The sequence below is a fragment of the Dermacentor albipictus genome, chromosome 4 (assembly GCF_038994185.2).
Source record: "Dermacentor albipictus isolate Rhodes 1998 colony chromosome 4, USDA_Dalb.pri_finalv2, whole genome shotgun sequence".
Classification (NCBI taxonomy): domain Eukaryota; kingdom Metazoa; phylum Arthropoda; class Arachnida; order Ixodida; family Ixodidae; genus Dermacentor; species Dermacentor albipictus.
In genome coordinates, this window is record NC_091824.1 from 123,481,833 (window position 1) to 123,500,009 (window position 18,177).

At 48.1% G+C, this 18,177-nt stretch overlaps 1 protein-coding gene across 1 annotated transcript in view; it reads right to left on the reverse strand.

Annotated features, from left to right (window-relative positions):
• The window catches only part of qvr (protein quiver), a 50,812-nt gene extending 34,582 nt beyond the window's left edge, over positions 1–16,230 (reverse strand). Inside the window, exon 1 of the mRNA XM_065428886.1 lies at positions 16,065–16,230. Within this exon, the coding sequence (XP_065284958.1) occupies positions 16,065–16,119 (55 nt within the window). The 5' untranslated portion in view covers positions 16,120–16,230. The remainder of the gene's footprint in view (positions 1–16,064) is intronic.
• Positions 16,231–18,177: the final 1,947 nt, after the last annotated feature.

An 18,177-nucleotide genomic window follows, 5' to 3' on the forward strand; every position in this document is an offset into this window, starting at 1 on the left:
TGAAATTGTGTCGTCATTAGTAAAAAAATATTTAAAGTAGTTGTTAATTAAGTTTGTTCTTTCTTTACTTTCTTCTCGAGACATAATATTGTCATTTTGGCTTTCAGGCATAATTCCAAAATTTTTGTCGTGAATTTTTAAGGAAATTAGCGTATTAGAGAGAATGATGTTGCGGCCTTTATTTTTTATTTCATAGAAGTGATTGCCGAAGTAAGGGATAGGAGTTTGGAAGTTAGGTTTCTTTTGACTAATTTCCTGAGTCCTTTTACTTTACGTTTGGTGCGTGTATAATATCGCGGTTTATCCAAGGGTTGTAGTTTTTTGTTTGTTTTATTTTAGTAGGGATGTAACCTCGGATACAAAAACATACGATGTTTTTTTCAACTCTCTGCCAGAGCAATTCAATGTCTGAACCAGGTTTGTTCGTAAGCTGCTCAAAAGAAAAAAAAATCACAGGAAAGGTGAGTGACAACGCTAGAAACATCGGCATTTATAAAATCAGGATAAGTAACAAGCGATCTGAAAGCTGCTACGCTAAGTTTATTAAGTTCATGCTAACTTCATTAGTCCTGAACCGAAACCGAATGTACCACTGCGTTATGATCTGACATACCATCTAGTAGCTGAACATCGACTTTATCTGGAGGAACATGTTCGGCCAAGAACACTATAGATCAAGTATGTTCGCGGAACTACCCAGTACATGAGTAAGCTGTTTTACAATTTGATGAAGATTTAGGTTTAACATATTATCAAGGATTATATCAGACGAGGCGGAGTGATGTTGCATCGTATGCCAGTTGATATCTGGGAGATTAAAATCGCCTACCAGTATCAGTCTGTTTACGATGGCGCGGCGGCACAGGTACGTGTGCAAGAATGTGAAAACATCAATGTTTGATGAAGGGTTTCGATATACGCAGCCGACAACGACATGGCAGGAAGAAAAATGTAATTTGCAGTAGACAGCTTCAACCCCTTCAACGTCAGGAAGGAGCGCGAAAGAAACGTCTTTATTTATTAGGATGGCTAGGCCTCCTCCTCGCGTTTTCCCATCTTTACGTAAGACTGCGTAGTTTGGTAGCAGCGCTATCTCGAAGTCCTTAACATCACTCGTTAACCAGGTTTCAGTTAGGGCGATAAAGTTTGGTTCAAAGCTGAGTACAAAAAGTTCCGGTAAGTTTAGGTTTTGTTGAATGCTGCGAGCAAATGTTATTTCGTGCGAAGGGATTGTTGCGTGGACGCAAGCTTCTGCTTCGGCGTTTCTTCTTTTTTTGTGCGGGAACTGCAGAAAGCCGGTCGAATGCAGTTTGATTCCTCCGCCCAGCTGAATGAAGCGTTGTCAATTTTTAGTTTGTCGTATACCAGAGAAACCTTGTCACCGGATGTGTGTTTTTTCTTTACATCGGCTGCGTTCCACAGGTTCCTTCTGATTTCGCGAAGCCGAGGCGAAGAGTCTTCTCGGATTGCGAAGAATGATCCCTTAAGCGTGGAGCAATTTTTTAATATTTTATTTTTGTCATGGAAATCTAGGAGTTTCAATATCACAGGCCGCGCCTTGTTTGCGGCCGCTTTACCCAATCTATGAATTCGCTCTATGGCTACCGGCTCATGTTTAAGTATGTTACGTATTGTTTTTGCGTTAATTTCAACGTCAAAATCTTTTCTATTTTCTCCGCCGTCCTCTATATTATTTTCCTTGTCTTTTGATTTTACCCGTCCCATTGTCAACATATAGTTAGTATCAACTTGTTAGCGTACCTTTAGGGGATTTGCGAGAATACGTTAACTCATTCCGTATTGCTTTTTTTAGCGGTATCGTCCGCTTTACCGAAATGACAACAGTTACATGCAATGCCTCTCTTTGACGTAGACGTCGCTACAAAATGAACTCTCCCGGCCCAGCATATGAATTGTAAAACATTGTTTTTAAAGATACTCAGTAAGCGTATCGCCTTCGAAGTAAAGAAGTGCGCTATGCATGCTTTTCTTACGCTTTGCTTTATGCATCCTATGATGCCATGCTATCCTGCGATTTTGCTATCGTGCTACTCAACGAGGGTGCTAACAATGCATCTTTATTGAGACCCGCAGTACATTTTATTTCACATTACTTTCAATCATTTTCATTAACTCGGAAGCGATCATGTTAAATTTTCCTCCCGTCAGACGCATGTCGAGCTAAATAGAAGTCGCTTAATCGATGATGAGAACACAGTGATGTGCGTCAGACACAGACTAGAAGCTATATACAAGTACTCTCACAAGTGGACATGCGGAGCCGGCCAAAAAGCAACAGCCCGCGCTAGCTCAAAATCGTCGTTTTATTTTTTTTATATACGACTCGCACCTTTGCCCTCAATGATATGATAGTTCGTAGCATCATCTCTGTCGTCATCTTTCGAGAAAATTCACACTAATTTGATCAAGACCGTCGCATCATCAAAAACGATGACAAGCAACCGTATTGTACGTTTCGAATGTCGTGACACGACATTGAGAGTGCAGCACCAGCATGGCAGCCCGCCACGCAATATTACAGCTTTATCCCTGTGCTTAGGCAAATAAATACAGCCTTTAGCATAGCAAACAGGAGAATTCGGTTACTTTGTCGACATACAGTCGCCAGCAAAAGTTTGGAGATTACAAATGCCACTGGTATTTCACGTTCGTAAAATAGTAGCCCGTAATCACAACCGACTTGAAAAGAGATCATAACCCTGAGTTGCCTTGGAGTACCAGGGTGATGTATAATCGGTGCTTGAAGGCCTTTAAAATGCATTTTCACAGCTGACCTTCTTCCAGGTTGAAAAACTTTATATCATATTCTCGGTGGATTCACTAAATATTTTATGGATTCTAGTGGATTGTGAAAGTTGTTTTACTGCAAGTTTTGCATGAAGAATTCCAACACTGTGAAGATCTCTAAATAAATAGACTAAGTGGCAAATTTTTCTTCCGAAGCTCTCCGTTCCTTATTAGCGGAGGAAATGAAGGCGAAGTTTTTTTATGTCACTTCCGAAAGAAAGTTTCCATGACGTAATACTGACGTCGCACAATTCGACCTTTTGTGAGCAGGAGAAGCCTGCCAGAGCCCGAGTTTTTGTTTATTTCTGAATGCGCTGTAAAGCATTATATTTTATGAGGAAACAGCTAAATAGCCCAGGCTGGAGGTACCCAAAATCTGTGACGTCACTGAAAGATGGATGCAGGGACGGGACAATACGCAATGAACCGAACTTTTTACGAAAAACGATGCAGCTTAGATTGTAACAGACAGACAGACAAGAAACTTTAATTGGTCCTAAGGAACTACCGTGTCGTAGTCGCGGGCCGCACCTGCGCCGGGGGCGGAAGACCGTGATCTTCAGCCCTGTCGCAGGCCCTTTGGACAGCCCGAAGCTGGACTTGAAGTTCGTTGCTCTTGACGGCTTCATCCCAGTCTTCTTGCCGGTTTAAAGGCGAGTGGCGCAAAGCAGAACATTGCCACAGCATGTGGTTCAAGGTCGACCGTTCCTCGCCGCAGTCTGGGCAGCGGGGGTCCACACCTGGAGTGTAGTGGCTCAGCCTCGAGCGAGACGGAAAGGAGCCCGTCTGCAGCATTCTCAGCACCGAGGCCTGGGGTCTGCCCAGCTTCGGGTGAGGAGCCGGATACTGTCTGCGTCCCAGCTGGTAATGAGTAGTGATCTCGTGGAAAGTAAGCAGCGGGTCCGTGGTTCGGTCGATCCCCTGCGAAGCCGGGCCCCTCGGACTGGCGCGGTTGATGAGACCTCGCGCCTGGTCGTGGGCCAGCTCATTAGGGTTGATCGAGCCGGGGGAGACGTTCCGGCCCATGTGAGCCGGGAACCAAGTGATGACATGACGGGCCGTGCCTGTCTTGCGGGTCCTCAGCACCGCCGCAGCCTCGGCCGAGACAGAGCCGGCGAGAAAGGCCATCGCCGCCGACCTGGAGTCCGTGAAGATATGCGTGCGCCCGGGTTCGCACAGAGCCAGCGCCACTGCGACTTGCTCTGCGACGGACGCCGTCGAACGTTGTATAGACGCCGCATTCAGGATCTTGCCCTGGGGGTCAACCACCGTGGCCACGTACGAGTTTGATCCGGGATACCGCGCCGCGTCGACAAAGGACGAGCGCTGTGGGGTTTGCAGGGCAGTCTTGATGAGTGCTCGGGCTCTGGCTGCGCGCCGGGCCTCGTTGTGTTGTGGATGAACATTCCTCGGGAAGGGGGAGACTCGAAAGGTTTCCCTTTCACTCTGGCAAAGCGGGACGGCGCACGACTCCTCGGCCATGGCTGCCAGACCCGCCATCTCGAGTATTCGGCGGCCGGCCTTGGTGGTAGAGAGGCGAACGATCTGTGCCGTTTTCTGCGCTTCGACGACTTCGCTCAGGGTGTTGTGGACCCCGAGTTGCATCAACTTCTCCGTGCTGGTCGTCATGGGGATGCCGAGGACTCGTTTGATACTCTTCCTCATGAGTGCGTCGATCTTGTTCTCCTCCGAACGTGACCAGTTTAGCGCAGAAGCCACGTAGTTGATATGGCTCATAAGGAAGGCGTGGTAGATCCTTATGAGGTTGGCTTCGCTGATGCCCCCCCTCCTGCTCGTCACTCGCGAAACAAGTCGGAGCATGTTCTCCGTCTTCGCACTCAGGCGCGCGATCGTTTGCGCGTTGTTGCCCTTTGCATTGAGGACCAGTCCGAGCACTCTGAGAGAATCCACCCTCTGGATGCGCTGACCCGTCTTCGTTCTGAGTTCAATCGGTACTTGGTCCAGCGTCGTGTCGAACTTGCGGCCTTTTCTGTCGGGTCGATAGAGCAAGAGTTCCGACTTAGTCGGCGAGAGGACCAGTCCCGTGCCCTCGAGGAATTCTTCCGTGACTTGCAAGGCCTCTTGCAGGGCCCGCTCCACCGCTGCGTCCGACCCACCGCCGCACCAGATGGTGATGTCGTCCGCGTAGATAGCGTGATTGAGATTGACGGCCCCGATGCGGTCGAGTCGGACTGATAGGTCTCTCATGGAGATGTTGAAAAGCAGTGGAGATAACACCGCACCCTGCGGCGTGCCGCAGGCTCCCAGCGCGTATCCGTCCGACTTGACCTGGCCCAATTTGATCGTGGCCTTGCGATCCCTTAGGAAAGAGCTCACGAACGCGTGAAAGCGTTCGCCGAGGTTCAATCTCGTCACAGAGTCGAGGATGTGCTTGTGCTTGACCGTGTCGAAGGCCTTGGCGATGTCCAGCGCCAAGATGCCTCGGACGTCTCTCGTGACCACGTCGACTATCTGCCTCTTGATCAGCAGCATGACCTCTTGAGTGGACAGGGAGGGTCTGAAGCCGACCATATTCGGCGGGAGGAGGTGTCGTTCCTCGACATGCCTCGATATTCTGTTGTGGATGACATGCTCCGCCACCTTGCCCACGCAAGACGTGAGCGAAATGGGTCGCAGGCTGTCTATGGCTGGTGTCTTGCCCGGCTTCGGAATTAGGATCACCGAGGCTTCCTTCCAGGCATCCGGTACGATGCCGGCCTCCCAGACATTGTTTATTTCTTTGGTGAGCAGTTCGATCGAGCCTTCGTCTAAATTTCGAAGGAGTCTGTTCGAGATTCCATCCGGCCCGGGCGCCGATCTTCCGTTGAGGCCTTGAAGGGCCGCTCTGACTTCCGAGACGGAGAAGGGGGCGTCGAGCTCCTCGTCCGCCTTGCCGCCATAGGCCGGGTAATCTTCTGGCCCGGACTGCCCGATGGGGAGGTAGCGACGCGCGACTTCGTCCATCACTTCGGTCATAGATGCGCCTTCGCTGTTAAGCTTGTGGACCAGCCTATCGATAGCCAGAGTGTGGTTTCTCTTAGACTGGGTGTCGTCCAATAACTGCTTGAGGAGGTTCCACTTGCCTCCCGCACGCATCTGGCCGTCGACGGACGCGCACACTTCGTTCCATTGCTGCTGGCCGAGCTCGTTGCAGTGCAATTCGATCTCGCGGTTGAGGGTCGCAATCCTCCTCCGGAGGTTGCGATTCAGCTTCTGCGTCTTCCATCTGGCCGTGAGGGAATTCTTAGCTTCGAGCAGGTGCGCCAATCGAGCGTCCATGCGATCGAGCTTGAGGTCTGTTTCAACGGTCCTGGTGACCGCAGCTACATCCTTCTTGAGCTGCGCCACGAGGTCCGCAAACGACTCGTATTTCTCGTGGTCGTCCTTCCTTCTCTTTCGGAAGGCGTCCCAGTCGACTATTTTGAAGGACCTCTGCGGGGCCGCGCTGACCGGTAGGGAGATTTCCACGATGTAGTGGTCACTTCCCAGGTTCTCTTGTAAGTTGTGCCACTCTGCTCCCGGCGCGTTCTTGACGAAGGCCAGATCTGGGGTGGTGTCTCTCGAGACCGAATTTCCCATGCGTGTGGGGTAATGGGGGTCGGTTATCAGTTCTAGGGAGCTGTCAGTCGCTGCCTGCAGGAGTCTGCAGCCTTTGGGAATGCTTCTCACGTAGCCCCAGGCTTCGTGCGGCGCGTTGAAATCTCCAGCCAGAACAAGCGGCGTCTCCCTCGCCTTGGACGATGCCTTGGTTGTTAGGCTGTAGAAGGTCTGCCGGTTGTCCCTAGGCGAGCAGTACACATTGATAACGTGGACGCTGTTCTTGAGCCAACTGTTTGGTATGATCTCGACGAGCAACGCTTCCAGCTTGGTGTTGCCAAGACGGAGATCGTGCTCCTGGAAGGCGCACTTATTTGCAATAAGTATCTCGATGCCGAGCCCGTTCTCCGCCAACGACGAGACAGCTCGGTACCCCTGGAGGGAAATCGTTTCCATTCCCGTTTCCTGTAGCAAAATGACGTGGGGCCTCGCTTGCGGCTCCCGGGCCTTGATGAACTGCACCAGTTGAGGCCTGCGCCTCCGAAAACTGGCGCAGTTCCACTGCCACACGATAAAAAATATTTGAAGATTTAAATTCACTATAAAATTTTAAAGTGCGGCCTTGGTGGCATATGTACGACAGCACCGTTTCAAGGAGATGTTCATATTGTGACGATGGATCGCGTATGAGCGAAAGTTGTGAACGGCGAAAACGACTGCCAGGCACTGCCGTTCTGTCACTGTGTAGCTGCGCTTTGCCTTGCTCAATGAACGGCTTGCATAGGCAACCACGTGTTCAGCATTGCCACGGCGTTGGACGTGCACTGCGCCGAGGCCGATTCCGCTGTCATCGGTACGAATTTCTGTCGCAGCAGAGGAACCAAAGTGGCACAGCACCAGGCCCTATGTCAGCATGAACTTTAGTTTCGTAAATGCAGAGTCACAACCCGGTGTCCAACGGAAAGGCACATCTTTTTGCAGCGAGTCAGTCAATGGTTGCGCCCTATCAGCAAAATTTGGAATAATATGGCGAAAGTATGAGCATAGGTCGAGGAAGCTTCGAAGGTCCCGGAGAGTTTGAGGCTTCTTGAAGTTGCTGACAGTGGAGGCTTTCTGCGGATCCAGTCTAACGCGGGGCCCGAGCCCCCTGCGTAGTTTTCCGCCCCCGCCTCCCTCTTCTCTGGCGATGCCGGAGCCTACCCCTTCTCTAAAGTGTCATCACCAAAGTGTTCTGTTACCGACATCATTTTAAGGTGTTTTTTTTTATTTTTTATTTGAGTTGCCTGTACCTTTTCGATTAAAATTTTGTTGCAGCTAAAAGCTTACTGCCTCATTGTTCGCGCGGACGTGCACGGCTGTTAATTCATGTTTTCGCTATATTTATGCAAATTCTTACTATAGGAGATCAAGCGCGTTAAAGCACTACCAGCGGCTGCCTCATCCTTATTTTTTTTTCACTTTAACATTTTTTTTTTTATTTCCACTGTGAAGAACATGCGCAGACACAATATATGTAAATAACAGGGTGTCTCAATTATCATGCACCAAGGGTTAAAAGTACGCAAATGCCACGTAGCTGGACAAAACCAAGGTAAAGTTGTTTGCCGTCACTTGGAGAAATGCATTCTTACATTCCGCCTCATTACATAATTACCCTTAATTAATTTGTCAACTTCTCTAATATTATAATTAGACGAAAAGTAACAATGAGGAAATTGCAAAGCAACGTGAAAGAACTCCCGATGCAGCTTTCTGTCGCTCAATACTTGCTACATAAAAGTGTTCTTCCGAGCGTGAAAGAAGCCCACGAATAAACGCGAAATGCTTCGAGCGGCCAGTCGCGCGGCAACTTTGCGTGTATTCGTGGGCTTCATTCCCGATCGGAAAAACACTTTTATGTAGCAAGTATTGAGCGACAGAAAGCTGCATCGGGAGTTCTTTCACGTTGCTCTACAATTTCCTCATTGGTACTTTTCGTCTAATTATAATATTTGAGCACATGATATAGTTTTATATTTAATTGTACATACTGCTGCCGTATTGGACTATTAATTGTAGGAGTTAGTGTGAAAAGCAGTACAGTGACAAATAATAGAGGCAATATGAACAATACAGACCAAATGAAGATGCTGGCTACGTGTTCAATAGTCGCTAAAAATAAGTTTAAAGGAACAGAACGATTAGGCGACCAGGTAAAGGACCCAGTATTCAATTACAGGGGGAAAGAAACTGTATTTAAAGGTGTCCGTACGGACAATATAATCCAGCAAGATGAGTTAATAATGCAATGCAGAAATTTTAGTGATAGCGCGCGTCGGCGATCTCAGAGTGGTTGAAAGCCAACCAATACAGGGTTAATTATTTAGAATAATTATGTAATTAGGCGGAATGCAAAAAAAGATAATCTGAGTATCTCCCAGCGACGGCAAACATTGTCTTGGATCTGTTTAGCTACGTGGCATTTGCATATTTTAAAATCTTGGTTCATGACAGTTGGGACGCCCTGCGTACACAGGACAAAGTTTATTATATTTTTAAAGGGAAGGAACTATACAACCAACAATAATTTCTAATGGTATGGATAGCCTATGCCTAGAAAACGAATATGTTGCTGTATGCTCACCTCGCTTCAAATTGCCTTGCGTGCTTTTTGACCCTAAAAAAGAAACCTAGAGACTTCAGTGACCCCTCCGGCGGAGTCTTTCATCAACGGTGTGTGAAATGCACGTGAACGACATGTGTCTCACTATTGCTCATCTCTCCAGTATGCAATACTAACGGCTCATCAGAAAAAAAAACTCTTCTAATAATTTACAACATTTATTAGGCACGAAAACATCGCCACTTGCATGCAGAGCTCATAGATCGGTCATGCCATGCTGAATACACTCAATAATCGAAGTCAGGATAAGCCGAATTCACTCGAAAACAGAATCAATAGCAATCATGCTCGGCAGCGCTTATACTCGGACTCGCAGTAAAAAGAAAAAAGCAAAAAAAAGCTCGCCAACCCGGCCCGGGCCTGCGAAAGCGGATGTCCAGCGAAGCTGCTGAAAACCATCACATCTGCTGAGGGGGGTACACAGTGCCTCATCGCATTACAGCAATGGTAATAATGGTAACTTAGAGCGATGGGAGAAATGCTAACTTTGAGAGCGCACCACCGATGGTCGTATTGCCATTTCTTTTTCTTTTTGCCGCGCTCCTCATATTGACGCCGCTCCTCGCGAGTTGCCTACCCGTATAGTGGTGCTGCAACAAGAATGAAATCAGTCGCCGGGTTGGTTCTTTTATGTACGAAAGGCTAGTGACGTCACCCCCCACGTCGCAAGCTGCCGTCGCCGCGGATGCTTGCGCAACAGTAATCTTTACCGGGAAACGCATGCGGGGAGAGCTATACATGCTTCACCATGTTATCAGGAGCTCGTTATCATCAACAATATGGTTAGGATTCTTGTTTTGTTCTTGTGCTTTGTTGAAACTAATGCTGTTCTGTATGTTGTATCCGTGATTCGAAAGAATGCATGCACTTTTCTCTTTACTTTTCTGAGTACTTGAAGCCTGTCTCGCCTCTGCCGTGGATCGGCCCGGTGTTGCACAACTTCCGGGATCGGCTCACATTTTTGAACACGGACGTGGACGCGAAAAATGACGACCAACGAGCGGCTTACAGTTTCGCAGTAAAGAAAAGAAATAACTTGCAATTTAGCCGGCAAGGTGAAGCAGCATTAGTAACAGTTGCACCGGAAGAAACTTCGCATGACCTTAAAGAATTCTTCACTGAAGTGACGTCCTCATATGAGTATTTACAAGGCCTTATAGTTGGGGACAGTTCAGTTTCAGAGCCTCAGTACCCTTGCACCACCAATAGACTGGCGTATGTCGGTGTTGTAATCTCCCTTCGTGTGATTGTCTTCTACTTCGCTATGATTGACTGTTATTAGTCGTTTCATAAGAAGCCAGCAAACACAGACACAAAGGACAGCATCGCACGCGTAAGCGAAAACGTGGGGTCGTGCCCCACCAGCGGCCAGTAGATTTTTCATCCACTTTCATTTCCATTAATTTATGATTTTCTTTAATTCAATGAATTAGTAAATGTAACTTCCCATATGCTGTCCTTGGTGTCTTTGCTATCTGGCTTTGTATGATATGACTAATAAAAGTCGGGCCCTCTCTTTTCTTTCTCGTTCATATATATATATATATATATATATATATATATATATATATATATATATATATATATATATATATATATATATATATATATATATATATATATATATATATATATATACACATATATATATATATCGGTGGCGTCCGGAAAGCTGGTCGGTCCCCAGACCCATCCCCCCCCCTCCCGAGCCCCCCCTGGAAAAATGAAAAGTTTTCGCCTATGCTAAGTAGGCTATATTTATTTATTTCAGATGTTCATCTTTACGGAACCGTATGTTCGCAGTTGTTTGGCTAAAGGCTTCTGGTAATTTTTTTTTGAAAGTGTTCAACATTTTATTATTTGCATACATTTATTTCTATTTTATTTTTGATGCATCATGTCTATTTTCGCTTTTCTTGTGTGTTATTATTATCATGTTACCTCATTGTCACTGTAATGAGATGTGAAAACTAGCATAAAACAGCCTTATTTTCTCTTTACATCATTCAGTAGGACAACGCCCAAGCGTCCAACTGGCACACGTGTCGGAAGCGTGGAATTTGAGATTATCTCTAAACACAGTTTCCTTACACCATTTTTGAAATTCACTGTCTAAATTACTGCTTAAGGCCCTGGTCATGAAGTAGTCGCTGTATTAAAGGCTTCTTACATTTCATGCTCCCTGAGAGTTTAAAAGATCCCATTTGGGGGTGAATCAACTCTGAGGTCGAAACTTGCTGCTGCTATATCGGTGGCTGTGAATCCTGTGAGCTGCTATGTAGAAAACTATGTAGCGTTATTGTTGCGACGTTATTGATGCCATTAACGCCTTCGATGCTTTCTACGCTGTTTCCTATCAGCCACCTGATTGTCGGTGTATCCTCCGACGTGGGTATACGTGTAATTGCTTGAGGCTGATCATCATCATTGTTACGTACGCCTACACTGTGCCGCCGATGCTGTTTTCATGAACATGACAACGGAGAAATGCACGCCAACGCACCGTTATCCTATCAAGGGGTATTTCTATGTGATACACATAATTTCATCTTGGTCCGCGCGACAGTATTGCTCATTTTCGCCTCCAAAATACATGCACAGAAGACATCGCTCCTCACACTGCGTGGGAAGCGCAATAACTCGCAGTAATTTCCCAGCACTGTTATTGCCCGCTACCCCTGTCGTCAACTCTGTGATAGACAGAGCGTAACGAAACCTTGTGAATAGCTTTGACGTTGGCTTTAAAAAAAAAGGACCCGATATTATCCGTAAATAATTGTTTATTTATAAGGTGACGCTACTTGTTCGTGAAACTTTGCGCGCGTTAATAAATACCGAGAAAGGCAGATAAAAATAGAACGTCTGATAGCGCAGCGGGTATGCAGCGCGCCCAACGCTTGAACATCCCTGCAGTGACGTGGGTTCGAGTCCGCAGCGGTGGCCGCAGTGGAGAACGCTGTATTCTTTTTTTTCTTCGCGCTGTGGTGACGGCGAAATTAGGGGCCCGACGTAGAAAAATTGTCGTCTATGGCGACAACGGCCCCTCGTCAACGTAACGGGATGGACGGACAGACGTACGAACGTACCGACCGACGGACGGACGGACGGATAAGGCAATCCCATATTCGAGCACTAAACTGCTGTCGCAGTAAAACCTTGCTAGAGTATGCGCATGAGCAGTCGCCGATTTAGGTACACACTAAGCAACTACGCTTTGTATAGAACTCTATAGCGACTGACAAAAAAAAATGAGGCGTCAGAGAACGATAAAGTGACGTATAGACGAGCGAACCGCGCAAAGGCGACGCGTTACAACACATTCGAGAGCGAGCAGGTCGCGCGCACCTTTTCTAAGGTGCCGCGCGACTGGGAAAATGGACGTCGACAGCGAGCACCGTTTTAATTGAGGCGATAAGCCGCCGGGGCGGCTCCGACCGCTTCCGCTTATTCACTAATTGTAGTCGAGCTGAACAGTTGAGAGAGTTGTTTCGTGACCATTTGAAGGTTAAAAGAAAAGTGAAAAGAAAAAAACTGTAATGGCGAACTGAATGCAGACTCTATAAAGAGAGAGAGAGAGAGAGAGAGTTTAATGGCAACTGAGAATGTCAGCCCTGCTTTTCGTTGCGGGGCTTAATTGCTACTTCAGATCACGTGTTGGAGATGGCATGAAAAAGAAAAGAATAGAAAACGCAATGACAAAACTATATATATATATATATATATATATATATATATATATATATATATATATATATATATATATATATATATATATATATATATGTGTGTGTGTGTGTGTGTGTGTGTGTGTGTGTGTGTGTGTGTGTGTGTTTGCGAGAGAGAGATAACTAGGAATAAATAAACAAACCAAGCGCAGGGGACTAACAAAATATAAAATGATGTCTATAAGACCCGAGTGGCATAAGTATAACACTAGTTGGATTGCGTCCCCACTTTTGCCCGAGGGTCCTAAAAAATCACTAGCCCGTATCTGTTCACCTGTACCAAGTGTGTTGCTAGCTGCGTGGTGGTAAAGTGGATACAGTGAGACAGCAATCCGCCGCGGTAGCTCAGCGGCTATGGTGTTGCGCTGCTAAAGACGAGGTCGCGGGATCGAGTCCCGACCACGGCAGCCGCGTTTCCATGGGGGCTAAATGCAAGAGCGCCCATGTCACGTGCATTGGGGGCAGGTTAAGTATCCTCTGGTGGCCAAAGTTAATCTGGAGTTTCTCAACTACGGCTCATAATCAAAGTGTGGTTTTGGCACGAAAACCCCAGTATTCAATTCGATGACACAGAAGGTGCTCATCATCACAAGGATCCTGTATATCCCATTATTATGTCTATCTCCGCTACTACAGTCTTTCCTGGTTCGCAATAATTTCTTGTCCCTACAAACTTCAGCAATGTTCTAGCGACAAATCCGCGTTACTGTTTAGCTATGCAATGTTTCAAGGCAAGAACAAAAGGCATTTGGTTGACGTGGGGTTCTCTTTTAACTTTACAGCCGGTTCGTACAATCATGTCCTCTCCTCTATCTGCAATGATACGGTGTGCGTTCTTACTGCGCTGTCCTTCTTGTTCCTGAAGTTGTTAGCAAGTTAATTATGTTAACGATTATGATGGTGATGATCCAGTCATTATCAATGTCGTTCACACTGTTGTTGTTGTTGTTGTTGTTTAACGTGGAAGTACATTTTCTAAGATGTACAGTACGCAGCAAAACTTTGTCAATAGCTGTAGTGCGTGCCTGAGGTGTCAGCGTCTGTGTGAGCACGGTGTATGTGTATGTGGATATATAAGCTGCGTTTGTGGTTGTGCCACCCTTGCGCAATCATCCAGCACATAGAGTCGCAGACTAACATCAGCTAATATCAGCGGAGGCAGATTTGGCAATGTCTCGCATCTGCGCGTAATAACAACATGCATTTCCGGGAGGGAGGGGGAGGGGGAGGGAGGCAACAAAAGTAAAAGCTCGCAAATTCTGTTACTTTCTGTAGCGAATTGTACCCACTGCTTATGGTATGATTCTTCTTCAGAACATGTACAACGTCAAGCGGTGGTGCAGAATATACGGCCTTCTAGACGACTTGTTAATATCAGCTCGTACTAGATAAAAACCGACGACCAATTAGCAGAGGTCTCTTTTCAGTGACAAGACAGAGTTGCGGATTGCCATGTGCACAAGCTCTTCTGATCATGTGCATCAGTGATCATGTGATCATAAAGAATATGAAGGACAAGCAAACACCGGTTTGTTTCTCTCGCTCATAGAAAGTTGCATTATTACGGACATGCAGCGATATATCCAACTTCGAAAATGACTCGCCACGTGAATGCGAACGAACGAATGTTCAAATAGTGACAGTAAATATTACAGATCGTTTTTCGAGGTCGATAAAAACCACCGCTGCATGCGAGTTGTTTCATCCCAACTTGTATACTACCAATGCACTTCTTACAACGTTCGGTGACGAACGTCCGAAGGAACTTTACACAGTATGTAAATTCGGGCACCACCTGACTGCAGAACGAACCGCAGCACGAGATTCACAGAGAGACTGCAGCGCGAACGCACCCATACCAGGAAGGAACCAGATCTGGAACTGTACCGCAATAGCGAACGTGCGCCGCGCTCAAACACATTGAACGAACCGAGAGGAAGCAAACACACGTTGTGTCGGGGCGATCAAAGGCATTCCACGGGGCACCATCTGAGCTCGGAGCAACGTGTATCCATTCAGGAACGCAGATGAGGCCAGTCTCTGGTGAAAGAAGAAAAAGGGCTAGCTCCCCCCCATTTGTATACCCGCAGACAACGCCGTGCCAGCAATGCGCTTTACACGCGAATTGTCTTTCGAGAAGACCCGAACATGATGTAAATCTGTTTTCCGTGAAGTCCCGTTAGAAAGCGGCGGCAAAACAAAGTTAACCGCGTGACCTTGTTCCGCGATCATCGCAGCAACCGCAAGCTTCACCGCGCGAACCTGCGCTCGACGGATAGCTGCGCCGGCCTCTCGGCGCCGCACCTCTGAGCACCGACTGCTCCGCTGAAGGAGGTTGAGCGAAGGTACGTGTAGTGCTCGATTGAAGCTCGTTGACCTTCTTCCGTGCCTGCCCAGAAGGTCACGGCTGTTAAGACGACACCGGCACCGGCCAAACGAATGAGAGGCTGTCGGTTGATTCGCGACATCACCGAGATGCGGCCCGTGTACGCCGCGGTTCCCGGCAAAGTGAAAGCAACGGCGTTCGATGTGGCGGGGTCAGTCAGAGCGCGCTTGCCCGCAACGTTTAGCCCGTGCGGTAAGCGGATAACCATCGCTAGCAGCCGATATCTCAATAACCCTTATCTTTTCCGTAAAATTGAGCAGCACACAAGTACCACGGAAGGACAAAAAAAGAATAAGAAATCAAAATGCAGTTCTGTGTGCCACGGCTGCAGAAGCGCTCGAGTAGGGAGAGACGAGCGCCGCAGGAAAAAATCACGGCTGCGACGCGAGCTCGAAACTAAGGGAGTGCTTACATCGATAGCCGCGCGCTATTCTGCCCCACTTCGGCTCGCACGCTCTGTCTTGTGAGAAATAAGGGGGAAAGCGAAAGGAAGAACGAATCAAGGGCGACGAGGAAAGGAAAACTGTACACTGGTGGCAGGGAGAGACGTCTTGTCAAGGTGAATGCGGCGCTACTCGTGCAGTTTGGTGCTCGCACTTTTGGCGCGCGCCTTCGCTCGACACTCCTCCCGCGCGTCGCGGCCTGCGGAAGCCCCACGCAGCACACTTCACTTGCCGCGGAGGTTTCGATTTAGTCTTCGCGCGGACCGTGCAGAGCCTAGGCGAAGGCAGTGCGCAGCCTTTTCTTCGGGACGGCAGAAAACTCACCCTCTCGCGCGGGCCAGCAGCTTATACGGCGGTGGGTGCGCGCGCGCCGCACCGCGCCACCGTCTTGGCGGGGCCAGCTAGTACGCTACGAGCCGAGCCCGATCTAGGAGGGCAGATAGCCGCCGCACCGACGTCGGCAGGGTCGAAAACGCGTGCAAGGCGCAGAGTGTGTTGCTGACCTGCGGCCCAGGTAATCCATGCGGGTGACGCGATGCGCCTGGGGCGCGCTGCCATCCGCCGCCGTGTTGCAGCTGGGCCGGGGGGCTCGTGCCCTGGGCTCGCCGGAAGGGCTGCCTCGGGATCGGGCGGCCGCCGGCCTTGGCGCTGCCTGCTGCCTTGCTTGCTCGCTCGCTTGCTTGCTGCTGCTGCTGCTTTTCCCCCCTGCACCTCGGAGAGCGGCGGCGTCTCGTCACGTGACTCGCCGCTCCGCCACCGCCGCGACCGAGGCGACGCTCAGCACCGGCGGCGACCCCGGCCACAGAGCGCCCGCGAGCCAGTGTCCGATGGGGAAGCGGTATAGCGGTGGAGACGGAAGCCTTGAATGAGAATGCGCCAACGCATGCGGCTCCCAGTGGAGGCGAAGAGTTGACGCTATCCTGCTGGCGCGGGGGCCCGAGATCGGGAAGTTGCTCCCTTTTTGCCAAGTGATATCGTTTGCTGGGGAACTAGTCAGAAAGTTTCTAAACTGCACGTGAGATGTCTCGCACGTGTCGTTAAGCGAGCCATTTAGTTAGTAATATGGTTTCTTTCAAAGCACGACGGAAATATGAGGTGGAAAGTGCAAGGAGCGTAAGGAGGCAGGTAAAGTGGGCAAATGACACGCCGCGACAAGAAGACTTAGGAGCCCCGCCTTTGACGCCAACGAAGCTGAGGTGAGGAAGGCGGGTGTTGAGAGAGATAAAGGTTCGTATGTTCTCTGCGAGCGCTGAGAATCAGCCGTTAGAAGTCGAGAAAAAACTTTGGTTGTGAACGGCAATGGCACTTCACCTTTTGCATTACTGTCTTGCAACTAAGCGCGCTTTATTGAAGCTTTGCAACAAAAACGACTTCGCTGTTTGAAGTCGCGCTCTAGCGAGCCGGAGTGCCATTCCAGGCGACTTCCACCACGAAGGCCTGTTTAAAGTAACTGCCTGTTTTCCCTCTTTCTTTCTTGTCCCTTTTTATTATGTTTTGGGTGTCCAAAAGTTTTAAAGATGACGTTTAGGCACTGATTCAATATTTTTTTTTTTAGGAATTGCTTGAACTACGTAAGAGATATCACTTTACAATTTCGCGCTCCTCCTTTGCTTACTATAATTATGAGCAAAGATTAAAGTTATTTTTTGAAGTTGATCAAGGAATCAAATGCGTGCGAGAGATTTTGCAAGATTGTGCCGACTCAAGCCTGCTCAAGTCATAAATTTACACGAGGATTGCGAGAAACTTTGAAAAGGCTCTCCGCCGGCTACCACGGTGCCCGCCGAGGGATGCAATATATCCTGAAATGTTGTGCTGGAGAAAAAAATGACTGTTTCTTTTTTTACAATAAATATTGGAAGTGTTGAGGGAATTTAAACTCCCGCAGAAATAGCTGTAACTTCATATTCGAGCCGCAAAAGATTATTCTTAAATATACGCAATAATTACGCCGAGAGCGCGAAGACAATTAAATGATCACCTTGTGCACCCCTGAAATATTGCTAATCTGATAACGGATAGGAAACAAAAAAAAAAATTGTGAACCATTCCACTCTGTGATGGTGGTTGACCAGCGAAGCTGTTTAGCGCACGACACGGAAGTGACACATTTTTAACAAAGGTACGAACTCATTGTCTTGATGGGTGATCATTATTTCACTCGCAACTGCAATCACATTCTGTGATTATGTCAAATCGGTGCACGTACGCCGCTGGGCGGTTGGTTGGGCCGGATCGGTTTGGCATCGCAAGGGATATGTCTGCAACACGGAACACGTAAACCACTCCCTTTTCGGTACCGACACATCCACATTGAAAGCACCGACAAACGACAACAGGGGTAGTGCCATCGCAGCTAATTCACGCAAAGTGGGTAGACATGAACCTTGCGGGACTATGAGTCATTGCATATTTTGCTCGCTTTCGGGGGTATGAGCCATTGCTCAAGGGTGTATGAGCCATTTACGATGAGAGTTTTTGACGTGCTGTTCTGTACGTTATATGCGTGATTAGGGAGAATTTAAGCACTGTTCGCTTCACTTTTCTGAGTGATTGTAGCCTCTGCCTTACGGAGCTATGAGCCATTTAATTTTTTGATTGCTTACGGGAGCATGA